The sequence below is a fragment of the Montipora capricornis genome, chromosome 2 (assembly GCF_036669925.1).
Source record: "Montipora capricornis isolate CH-2021 chromosome 2, ASM3666992v2, whole genome shotgun sequence".
Taxonomy (NCBI): domain Eukaryota; kingdom Metazoa; phylum Cnidaria; class Anthozoa; order Scleractinia; family Acroporidae; genus Montipora; species Montipora capricornis.
In genome coordinates this window covers 38,600,231-38,612,550 of record NC_090884.1, presented here as the reverse complement: position 1 = coordinate 38,612,550, position 12,320 = coordinate 38,600,231, and the positions used below count along the sequence as shown (strand labels likewise).

Here is a 12,320-nt window from a genome sequence, read left to right as displayed (position 1 = left end):
CTCTTTTCTGGAGGGAAGATAAATTTTATGGTGACGCTTATATTTTTGGGATAAATGCAGCAGCTGTATATATTTACTTGAGGATCAGAGTTGGAATCTCTCCGGAAAAAAAAATTAGGGTTGAAGAATAATTCTAACAGCCTTCTTCTGCGAACAATAATAGGATCTTAACTGGTTTCATAGGTATTTCCCAAATTATAGCACCATAAATTATAAAAAAGGGTAGATAAGAGAAAAATACAATTGAATTAAAATATCCTGAGATACAAAAGAACAAAGTTTACCTAAGAACCTAATGCCTCTGGACATTTTCTTACTTAACTGGTGCTCCTTGAATTTAAAGAGAGAGTCAACGATCACTCCAAGGTATTTGACATGATCCTCAAAAACCAACATTTGATTTGATTTGATTTGCGTTCATTTGTTGATTTCATGGTTTACAGTGTCCCAAATTTGTGCTCTAGCGCTAGAAGACTGGACATTTAAATAAAGTTCCTTTCCTTTCCTTTTTCCCTCTTGTTCGATTGAGTTTTTACTTACTCATATACAAATGGATTTAGTCAGTTTTTTTAGGAGGATGAAAGATAACAAAGTTTGTGTTGTCAATATATAACGATAATTTATTACATCAAATCCAGTTATGAACGTGACTTTTTCTTGTTACAACGATCATACTTCTCCTATTTTCAAACATTCGTATATTAGGAAATGTCTTGAAGTTATATATTAGTAGTACTATAGGGGAATATAGACCGGTTTTGAAACAAGCGTTCTGATTGGTCAATCCCGATAGTACGAGGCTTCTGATTGGTTGAAATTTTTGGGTCCGCCATTATCACGTGCACACGTGAACAGGATTGGTTTAGACGGCGTTAGACGACGACGACGACGACGACGTCGACCCCCGACGTTGGACTTTGACCCCGCCGTCTAACGCCGTCTAAACCAATCCTGTTCACGTGTGCACGTGATAATGGCGGACGCTAAAATTTCAACCAATCAGAAGCCTCGTTATATCGGGATGAACCAATCAGAACGCTTGTTTCAAAACCGGTCTATATTCCCCTATAGTACTACTTATATTAATATTATCTGAATTGTATCTTTATGTTTAACTTTTATCATACCTTATTATCTTCTGCTTTCAATAATTGTTTCTTTACTGCTATATCGCCTAGGCACAAGTATGAAACTAGACTTGCTTCTAAAACTTGTAATGCTTATCAAAACGCGCTGCATCTAATTACGAGCTTTTCTCGACACATCGCACAGACCCTTGTGAAACATCACATAGTGTGAGACGTTAAAGAACCCACCCACTATTCCAAAAGAGTAGAGCGCCGAGAACGCAGTCCCTATATATAGTGTTATGACCTGGCCGTTTTGGATGGATGCATCGTTCACTTCTCTAATTAATTGTAAACTGAATAACAACCAGTATTCACTACGTGCACAATCCCATAATACACCTCTATTACCCCCAAACCTTTTGCATAACTATTGTTTGCAATTTCTCCTGAGAAGTCGAAAACAATGCCTATGCAGATTTTTGGGGGGTAAAAGAGGTGTATTATGGGATTTGTGCAAGTAATGAATAGCGAAAATCCCCCAAACAGTTTTATAAATTAGTGCTCTTAAGTGTCATCATGCTACATGGTGCCTTCTAGTTTTGCAATTTAATCTGTGTGTAAAGACTACCCTACTTATACGTTACTGAAAATATCTTTAAAGCCCAAACTGAAATATTTCCGTTGACAATAAATTGCCACCAAAAGCAAAAAGATTTTACCATTTCTCCACTGTACTTTTGCTTTTACGACAATCACGCAGGTTTGAAAAGGCAAATATTGGAGGATAAACGTGGCAATGTTCAATGTACAGTGCGTTAGGTCTATACTTGAAACTTGCCTTCTTTGACTTCACAACCTACTTTGCAATGCCATACAAATGCAGACTAGAACCATGTCTCTAACAAGCTCGGTCGTGGGTCAAACGAATTCAAATTGAGCTGAATTAACATACCTTTCCGCAAATAAAGAGCACAGTATCACGAAGAAAATGCTAAAACGTGTTTGCTATAGTTTACTTAGTTCAGATGCAACACTGTGCATGTTTTCTTTTCTTATCATGATAAAATAATCTTAACAACACTGTACAATATGCCAGGCCATGACACCGTGGCAAGACTGTGTTCCCTAATGTTTGCCAATAGTGTCTGAGCAAACGTGATGTGAGAGGGGCCCTTTGACTGACTGTCGATCTGGAAGACTCAACACCAAAAGGGCTCTCCAGATAGGGTCAGTTGATCCCGCGACCTCTTGTACAGTTGTACGATGCTTTACCAAACGGGAAACTTAATGAATCTACCTATTGACAGTGCTAAAAAATAAAATTATCACAATAATATCGTTGTCTATAAGGGTTAACCTCAAATGTTACGCTCTCCAAACAACTGTTCTTGGGTTACACTGGTGTTAAATAATGATATTCAAACCAAACAGTTGTAACAATAAATGTATTATGGTTAAACGAAAAATAACCACAAAAAACATAATAAAAGCAATCACCTTCAGGTTTACACCTTTCTTTTGGTACTTGCAGGCATCTGTTACAAAAGTCCCCACGGCCTGGAATGTTCTCCCATAAGGTCTGTGTTGTTTCTTCTGTGCCTTTTGCATTTGTTTTCTGAACAATATACTTGTATAATACCGTTTTCGAGAGCAGGGTTAATGGTACTAACAGCTCTGCTTGAACAAGGATATAATCATTTTCCAGCGTCCTTTACATGAAAAAAATAATATTATTATATAATAACAAAGAGGGCAAAATTACTGAATGCTGATTGGTCAATGAAGAGGGTATTTTTTCTTAATTTTGCTTGAGAAAAGGGCAAAATTACTCGCTCACGATTGGTCGAGCGCCAAAAATTCTCGCTCCTGATTGGCTGAACGTACGTCTTCCACATTCAGTTGGTTTCTAATGTTTGAGCAAAACAACTTCGTCTTCATCGAAGTTTGTCTTTTAATTCGCGCTGCATTCGCCGAAAAGGCATAAAGATTAAGAATTGGCTTTAAAAGATGATCTGAAATTTGAATTTTCGAGTGACAAGAAGAAGGGCAAAAGGTTTTTTTCGAGAAAAACTTAAAACTTGGATCGGCTTACATGGCGCCCGGTGTAGCGGGATTGTGTGGTTGAAAAACAAAATGATTCCTTTCGTCAAGGGCTTTCAGTTTACCACGACATCTTGCACCTCAACAAAAAAGGCCACAGAACAATTTGCCATTGACAGGAGGAACGAGTACCTCAAATTTGGTGGATTTCTTTGGACAAACTGTTTGCTATGTTTACGGATGCGTATTTGCAAGTGATAAAAACCTCTACAGCACAGGTGAATAAAATAAATTGAAGCTTAACATTTGGTTTAATCGTTGTTACAGTTGTTCACAAATGAAACTCGTATTTTCCTCTCGAGTGGATGTAAATAACAATCATCTATACTCGTTTTGGACGCAAAGACCAAGTTGACTTGCTTGTCTGTTTGTCAGTTGTTTTGCTTCCGAGCGAACGAGTGTTTCCGCTTAGCTGTCTGTTTTTCGAGGTGCCTCAACAGTGTTAAGAAAATTTTGCCCTCTTTGTTATTAACAAGTAATCGCAATGGGTCCTCGTAAAATTAAGGATTAATATCACTTGTGTTTTCAGAAGTTGCTGAAATTGCCCTCGTCGCTGCGCGACTCGGGCAATTTCAGCAACTTCTGAAAACACGCGTGATATTAATCCTTAATTTTACTCGGCCCCATGCGATTACCTATACTAATAATGAAAAATACAATAAACACATTTTCTTGAACAGATTCAAAATACAGTATTTCCTAAAATAACAAATTTTATATCCTTCTCTTGTCAATCTATGTGGTGGAATTTCAGAAACATCGTTACTGTAGATTGAAATTACGACGTAAACTTTGAGTCCCGGATTCAAAGCTTGTTTTGGAACAGGTCTCTGGATTGGTGCATAACAAGTCGCATACGTCTTAATGATGACTAGACAGAAGTCCCCTTTGGTCTAAACGTCAATTATCGTTTAACAAAATATGCTGTGGGTTAAAATTAAGCTTGTTGTTGGGTTAGGGTCAGGGCGAACCCAACGAGAATATAGTTCAAAACCACTTAAACATAGCACTGTCAAACGAATTTTAGCATTTAAACGGTAGATATAGGCATATTTTTACCCCCTAAAATTTTTTTATCTGTTCTGATTTCCTAGCTAAAAGTCTATTGATCCGAAAATTATAGGGATTAAAATTTACCTTTTCGAAACTTTCAGCCAGAAAAAAGGCTCCCGAAAATTCTAGGTGACCTTTTTAGGTTAAAAATCCGTTAAAAATGGGCAATTTTACCATTTTTTAGATGTTCGAAAATCCTAGGACAGTCAGGCAAGGAATAAATTTTACAACAAATGTTCCGAAAATTCTAGATCTCAAATCGTCTTCCGAACAGATATTTTCCGAAAATTGACGTTGGGTGCCCCTGTTAGGGTTATGGTGAGCTCAGCGTTTGTATGCTTTTTAGTTAATCAGCATTTTAAGTGAACATACCTTTCAGGGTGCACCTCAACGACATCAACATTCCAATTTCCAAAAGCAGGTCCGCCAAACCTCATGAAGATTCTGTCACCTTGATCAGCCTCAAAGTTAAAATGAGGTGCAAGCACGGCATGAAAAAAAACAGTCATTTTTTGTCTCTTGTCTTCCCCAAAAAACTCCGAATTTGGTGCATTCTGTCTGTTGTTGTCTTTATTGTTGTCTCCTCTGTCATTCTCCGGTTGCTTGTTATCAGAAGTGGCTTGGTTCTTTTGTACATTCCCATCATTTGATCTCAGGGGAGGTCCTTGGTTGTTAACGCCACTCCCATTATTTCTTTTTTTCCTGTAACATAAAGTCCAGCACATTGGTTGTGTTTTCACTAGGACGTTTCCACTCGCGTAACATTCCTTTGAGTGTTTGTTTACAGTCCAGAATAAGCTATTTTAGTTTGTCAACTGTTTTCAATGGAAAATTTTAGGTATTTTCATAAGGGGCAGCATCTGTCAAGAAGAGCACCATGATTGGCTAATATGTTTACTTGTCCAAGTTAAACCATCCCCTTGGGTCGATTAAAATGGAAGTGACTTATTTCGTACGTGAAAACTCTTGAAATTTCTACACTCGCTTAAATTTTGCAACCCTGTTTTCAATTGTATTTCCAGAGTTTCCAAGTAAATCTAGTTTAAATTGTCCTAGTGAAAAGACAACCATTATCAAATGTATGAGACAAAAAGGCAATTGCAGTGTTGTCATCTTCCTCCTACTTCTCATCATCTTTCACACCAAACTATTCACCACCACTATATTCAAGACGACCAACTATGACACGGTGAAACTTCAATTTAAGAAACCTGAGAACGAATGATATTCATCGACCATTTATCGTAACTGGATATAACAAAACCCTTAAGGCAATTTATGTGTTTTCAAGGGTTATTCCACAGATATTCATAAGAACTATGTTCACCCGGTCGATTCTTAAGTGTCATATTTTACTTTTGAATGAGGTATTTGAGCCTGTTAATAGGGACCCATTCCATGCATCCTTCCCTGAGTCCTAATTAAGGAGTTTCATTGTACGAAATTTCAGGTGAAATAAAAAGGGTCATTTCATTTGAATAGTACAACCCATCACCAACTGAAGGTGACCATAACCAGTGTCTGTGTCAAAATATTATCCCTATTAAGGTCTATCTTTGTTTAGATTTTTCAATGCCTATTTGCTACTTTTTCTCTGTATCCCTTTAATTCGATAACTAACGTAACACTGACGATACTTTAATGTTGATAACAATAACCACTATTCAATTGTGGGATTTTAATAATGTCGGACCTCTGCTCAAAGCATCACTGAATCTTGATCGCATGAAAATTCAGTAACGTATCAAATATATAATCATTCTTTAGGGGACCAGCCCAAAATGTTTGTGAATATTCCCAACACTAAGCCGATTCAAAGATCCTTAAAGTAATAAAAAGTCAATTTCATAATCTCTGCAAACCATCACATATCTATATTTGTCAAACGTTCAACTTACCATTTCTTTAACATTAATAGCTACTTAAAACAGAAAAGGTTTGGTAGCAGATACGCATTCTTGTGTTCAATGATTGCTTACACAAAAAAGGCAACAATTAAACAACTTACAAATCCCATTTTTAGAGTAACCATATAAATCTCTATTTTCCGAAAAATTGACAACAGTGCTGACAAGATATTAATTGTAAACTTCCCAGTTTGGGCCCGTTTGTTTAAGAACTTTTGAGTACATTTCTTGTTGCTGTTGTAGTTCTTTTCGTCCATCTAACGAGTTCCTGCCTAGAAGCGCTTGAAACTGGTCACTCAAATGAATCTAAGGTGATTCGATTGATATAATCATCATGGAATACGAATTAGGAATCAAGTATGTATGCGGTGATCTCACAGTGACTTTCCTTTTTGGAGCAGAACATTGGCTTTTTGGAACATAAAACTACTTCCAACAAGAATAATTGTCTATATTGCTCTCTTTTAACGGCTAAATAATTTAGCAACATTTCACTTGTATTTCAATCATCATTAAATAAAACGTCCTGCTGCAGAAGAGCTAGATCCTCCATCTTTTTACATGCTATGCTGCGTGGAACGATGCTGAGTTTGTTTGACTTAGAAATGGTTTATATGGATGTAAAATACGAGTGTCTTGGTCACCAAACACATTCCAGTGCGAGACTTTAAAACAAAGTTGTATGTTGTTTGCGAATGGCTTTGACAGTTGACTATAGTGAAGGTGAGATATCCATCCCAGCCTTCTTCCATACCATGACCCCCTTTTTAAATACTCTTCCTTTGCCCTGAAGGCGTGTGCGCTCAGGAATTCATTTTAAGGACAAAAACATTGAGAATTCAGGAAACAAGAAAATATCTCGGAAATGCCTTCAAGGTTTTTGAAGTGTAACACTATATATTCAACTCTGTGCTTTGTAATTTAAACTGAAGATGACAGAAGTTTCTGTCAAAACATGTTTCAAATTTAAAAAGTGTTGTGTTGTTTCTCAAAATATCGATATGTCTGCTACTATCCAGACCTTTTAACTATGTCATTGCGTTTACTAAGATTTTTAAGCGTCGCCCACTCTTCTGAGGAAAGGTTGATCAACAGTCAGCACTACAAACGTCACAAAAGGAAAAGAATGACAGAATTCCATTCACCCTCACTTTCCATCCTCAAAATCACAGAGTCAAAACTATCATTCTTAATAACTTTAAATTACTCCAAAATGATCCCGAGACTGGTAGAATCCTTTCGCAACCTCCACTAATTTCATTCAAGCGTGACAAAAACGTAGGCAACTTTTTAGTTAGAAGCGCACTCAAAACTAACGAGCAACCCGGCACTTTCAAATGCGCGCTCACGATACAAAATATCGGGATCTTAGCGATCTGTTAAGATCACTGATCGTTTCAAATGTACCTCTGCAAATGTCATTTATTGTATAACCTGTACTTTGTGCAAGAAATTATGGTGCAGCTATGGCGCAGTGGTGTGAGCACTCTCCTCCTACCAATGTGGTCCGGGTTCCATTCCCAGATCCGGCGTCATAGGCGGGTTGAGTTTGTTGGTTCTGTACTCTGCATCGAGAGGTTTTCTCCGGGTAATCCGGTTTCCCCTCTCCTAAAATACCAACATTTGACTTGACTTGTGTTAATTGTTAATTTCAGTTTACAGTGTCCCCAATTAGTGCTCCAGCGCTAGAACGACTAGACACATTTCCTTTCCTTCCAAACATCACATGGCCATCTGCGGCCTTTTCCTACATCAAGGTATGACGGAAAGCTGCAGGAATCTGAAACAACAATTGATCTTCCAAATCGGTACCCTTAATCCCCACGGTATTAATGAACGCTTTTCATTTAATTAATGAATTCCTATTTTTCACGTTGCCATGTTACCACCAATAGCGTAGCTCCCACTCCATTATAAAAACTACACACAATCTATCATTTCTCGATTCGCTCTGACGAAGGGCTAACGCTCGAAACGTCTGCTTTCAGAATCTGTACGGTGGTCAATTTACATTATCAACTCCGTTGATAAAACCAAATTTTTGTACACTACTTCCCCATCGACGCAGCACCACAGTTTCTTCAGAAACTATCCTCTTTATTCATTTGATGGAAAAGTAGTCTCATTGCAGCAAATATTCTTTGAACGGTACCAAAAAGTCACTGTGCGTATTTCATTCCCAGGGTCTCTACCATTGCAAATACCATTTTGGGTAGGAAATACGAACTGTCTGAAATCGTGTATCTGCTACCATACCAAATACCCATTTTGGGTAGCAAATACACACTGTTCAAAAATTGCGTCTTTCCGACAGTGGGTAATAAATGTGGCGCCGGGGAGTATATTCTGTGAAACACCTAAAAAAACTCATCAAAGGAAGACCATTGAAGGAGCAATCTTGTAACGACTTTTGCAAAGTGCGTAAATGTAACGACTTATTTCGGAGATTTCACATGGAGAGTTTCAATAGAGAATTTGTTTGAAATAAAATGAGCGGGGGTAGAAAAATGTCCTTCGGTGGAAAAAAAACATATCTGCATCAAACCGAGAGCGTGCCAAACGTGCCACCACAATTTGCAGCGCTGTTCAACTGATAAGGTATTTGAGGACTAATGTTTTGACATTTCACGCTTCCTTTTCTTTTGTTCTTTGAAATCTACCACATGGAACCAGATTTAAGGTCTACTTGCAAAATGATCAAAGTGTTGCCAAATTACCGTAATCTTTGTGGAAGTGCTGAAATGATGTCTTCCTTGGTCATTCTTTGAGCCGTGTCCCAGACAAAATAAATTTCAACGCAAGAAAATTAAACAAGCGACCTTTATAAATGCGATGTAGACAACAACGGTAAAATTTAGAGACAAATGAGGAACACGAGTGACTAGGATTAACTGAAAAATAACAAACGTAATGATTTGTATTCATGAAAGTTGCAGTTCAGACAGAGTTAGAATTGAGCAATTATTGAGCACACAGTCGTCAAACATCGCTTCAATACATCAACAACAATCAGTGCTTTAATGCCAAGTCTCTCCTGTGTGTGATTCATCCACTACTATTATTTCGATCTTTGGCCTTTTGATTTCAATAGAATCTGAAATTCCTCCCATAAACATTGCTCAGAAGAACACAATATGAACCGAAACGTTCCTCGAGTACATGTACATGTATGGACGCCATATCGGCATCGTTCGTCTTTCGACCAAGCTGTTGAGTGGCAAGATCATTGGAATCCTCATTTGTCAAAGGAAACACTTCATAAATTTAGTTTTCCCTAAACCTGTTGGGAGAATCGCAATACCCTGAAAGGAACGATTTCACCCCTTCAATTTGTTCCCGTTTCAAGGCTTCTATTTTTGGAAAGTAAGCTAAACAATGCTGCAAGATGTCAATTATTGTAAAATTAAAACCAAGTCGACCAGCGTGTGGAGTATGCGTTGATAACTTGTAGTCAATGCTCCAGGGTTAGCCGATCATATTTTTGCATTGTGAGCGCAACACGTAATTCAAACTGCCTGGCTTTGTCGGTGGTCACTCTTCTCGCTGGCTCTTCCTCAGATTTTGTGTACATGTAGCTATATTTTCTCATGCCGGACTAACTAAGTGGCAAAAGAGGGACTGCTTGTAGCCTACAAGGTAGATGAACTCCTCAACATATTTAAAGTGGCTTCTATTCACAAAAATAGGTTCATAAGAATTTGCTTAATAGTTTCACTTTTCAGCAGGTCATGCTATATATGCCACTAAGGAATACAACACGTCTTATTACTTCAAATATTAAATCTAGTCATCAACGTGTGAAATGTACATGCTTAAACAGAAAAACTCAGCAGATCACAATATTCAATTGATCCAACTGGAGGAAATGAATCATGACAACTAGAAAGGACACTTACTGTGCTGCTTCTTGCTGTTTTTTTTCCTTCCTCTTCTTCCTTTTCTTCTTTTTTTCCCTAGCTCTCCTTCCTTTAGATTTGCGCCAGAAAGCCAGTTTCGTTCTTAGGCCTGGTTTGTCTTCCTGTAGAAGATATAAAAAATCCCCCTGATGTCAACCAGAAGAAAATACCACATTTTCAGAGTCAAGTAACTTGTTATGAACTTTCTTTCTTTTTAGTTTTTTTAAAGAGTATATGTGGGTGTTGACTTTAAATAGGTGGTTCAATGCTAACAAACATCGTCTCACACTCGCAAGATGATACTGCAGTGGCTTAACAGTTTCAAAAAATTAACAATGCTAATTACCTCAGAGTCAGATTCAGTTTCCTCTTCGTATTCACCTTCATCTTCATCTTCATCTTCAGTATTGTCATTGTTGGGAACCAAAGCATCCTCAGACTGATTCGATCTAGATCCAATTTTACTGTCTTTTGATTGGCTGCTGGTGGTGCTATCAACGTTATTTACCACATCCACATCCTTAGAACCCAAAACCTCAATGTTTGAATCAACTTCACTGCCATTTTTATTTTTACCATCATTGGAGATGTTCTTTTCATCAGGCTGATTACTTTCAATTTCATGGCTGCTGGCCTTGATGTTATCCTCCTTTACCAACACAGCCTTTATGGCCTTTGAAGTGTCACCTGTGTGAGAAGAATCAGCTCCCTTTACTTATGTTATCGACTTACAAGTGTCACCAATTACCATTACAACTTAACATAGCAGTTACTTTTTAATCAATCTCCTCTGTGTGTCATAAAGTAGGGTACCTGTCCACTGAGAGTGCAAGACATCCTCCATAAACATAAACAAAATTAACATTCCCACTGCACAAAACCCATTCACTGCAACTGAGTGGCTTCACAGTTCAGTTGGTAGAGCATTGCAATCTCGCAAAAGCCACCTGAATTTTCAGGTGTCTATAAGAGACAATTGCTTAAAATTGTCCAATTAAGCACGAGGATCACTTCAGTCTTTATTTCGTCTATAACCCGCACTTCATATATATAAATACATTTATTTCAATAATAATGAGAACAGAAGAACCTGCAAAGAAGATGGTATTCAAACCCTGCATGCGTAAACATGTTTTGGAGGATTAGTGTGCATGTTCCCAATGATTGTGGAGGCCTGCATTCTTTGATTGCACTCACGTGATAATACGGGCATGGTGGTGTGAAAACAATAGAAAAATCTAGACCAAGTTTTGCATAATAATAGAGTCAAATTCCCACTAGACGTTTTCGCTATTGTTTCCACCAACATGGCAGCTGTGACAGGGTTTGCAGTTATGCCACGGTACCAATATCCAACGGAAGCAACGTGAAATGAAGTTAATTTTCCAGTTGAGAACTGCACAGCCTGATGGACTTAACATCAATTTCAACTTTATTTTAAAATGACTTGATGCATGCGCGCGCGCGTCGCCATTCACCTGCACGCTTCCTTCTGATTGCGTATTTCAATGGTTTTCTTCACACTGAAGAAACGTTTGAGATTTTTTAAAAAACTACTGTCACTTTTTGATATTTATTTTATATCACTCTACTTGATTATTCATTTTAAGTGTCACGAATCCCTACAAAAAGTTTTGGTTATTGTGACAGTATGTGCCTATGAGGCGAGAGCCTCTTTGGAGGTTATGACTGTTTACTGAGTTAAGTATTACGATTCATATTCAAAACTGAGTGGCTGTTACCCAGTTTTGTAAAAGTTGTTTTTGTTATTTAGACAATTTTTGAAGAGAGTCAGGTCTTATGTTTCGAGTCTCAGTGAGGCTAACCATGCTTAATTAAGACCTAGTGGCATCCAAGAAGTTATGTGCAGAGGAGGGTACAGAGCTACAAGCATGTAAAATAAAGAACGCTTCTTCAGCGTTAACTGGGGAACCCTTGAAAAACATCAAGATATGAACAAACGGATTAAATTAATATGTCAAAGAAGGCAGTTACATCTCTCGTTTTCGTGCATGATTGAGCGAAGACTTTTTGAGATTCAGAACTAGTTTTTCTGAAGAAGAAAGGCTCAAAGCGTTTCAGGTTAAGGAGGTTGAACACTGTTTTTAGGGACAGTTCATTATTTATGAGGGCCGCATCGAAGAAAAATAATAGCCTTGGCCTCTATTTTTCTAAAGCCCGACAAAAGAGCACGATTTTTTTCTTAGCCCGTTTAGTATATTTTTGGTCAAATTTTCCAAAGCCCGTCTAATTTGAAGTGATGGTATTAAACACGTGAAAATCATGAAATGTTT

The 12,320-nt window shown here is 37.7% G+C and overlaps 1 protein-coding gene across 1 annotated transcript in view; it reads right to left on the bottom strand.

Annotated features, from left to right (window-relative positions):
• The window catches only part of LOC138020831 (E3 ubiquitin-protein ligase rnf213-alpha-like), a 500,094-nt gene that overhangs the window by 443,199 nt on the left and 44,575 nt on the right, over positions 1 to 12,320 (bottom strand). The window contains 4 exon segments of the mRNA XM_068867751.1: positions 2,568 to 2,779; positions 4,596 to 4,925; positions 10,027 to 10,148; positions 10,373 to 10,713. Coding sequence (XP_068723852.1) covers positions 2,568 to 2,779; positions 4,596 to 4,925; positions 10,027 to 10,148; positions 10,373 to 10,713 — 1,005 coding nt within the window.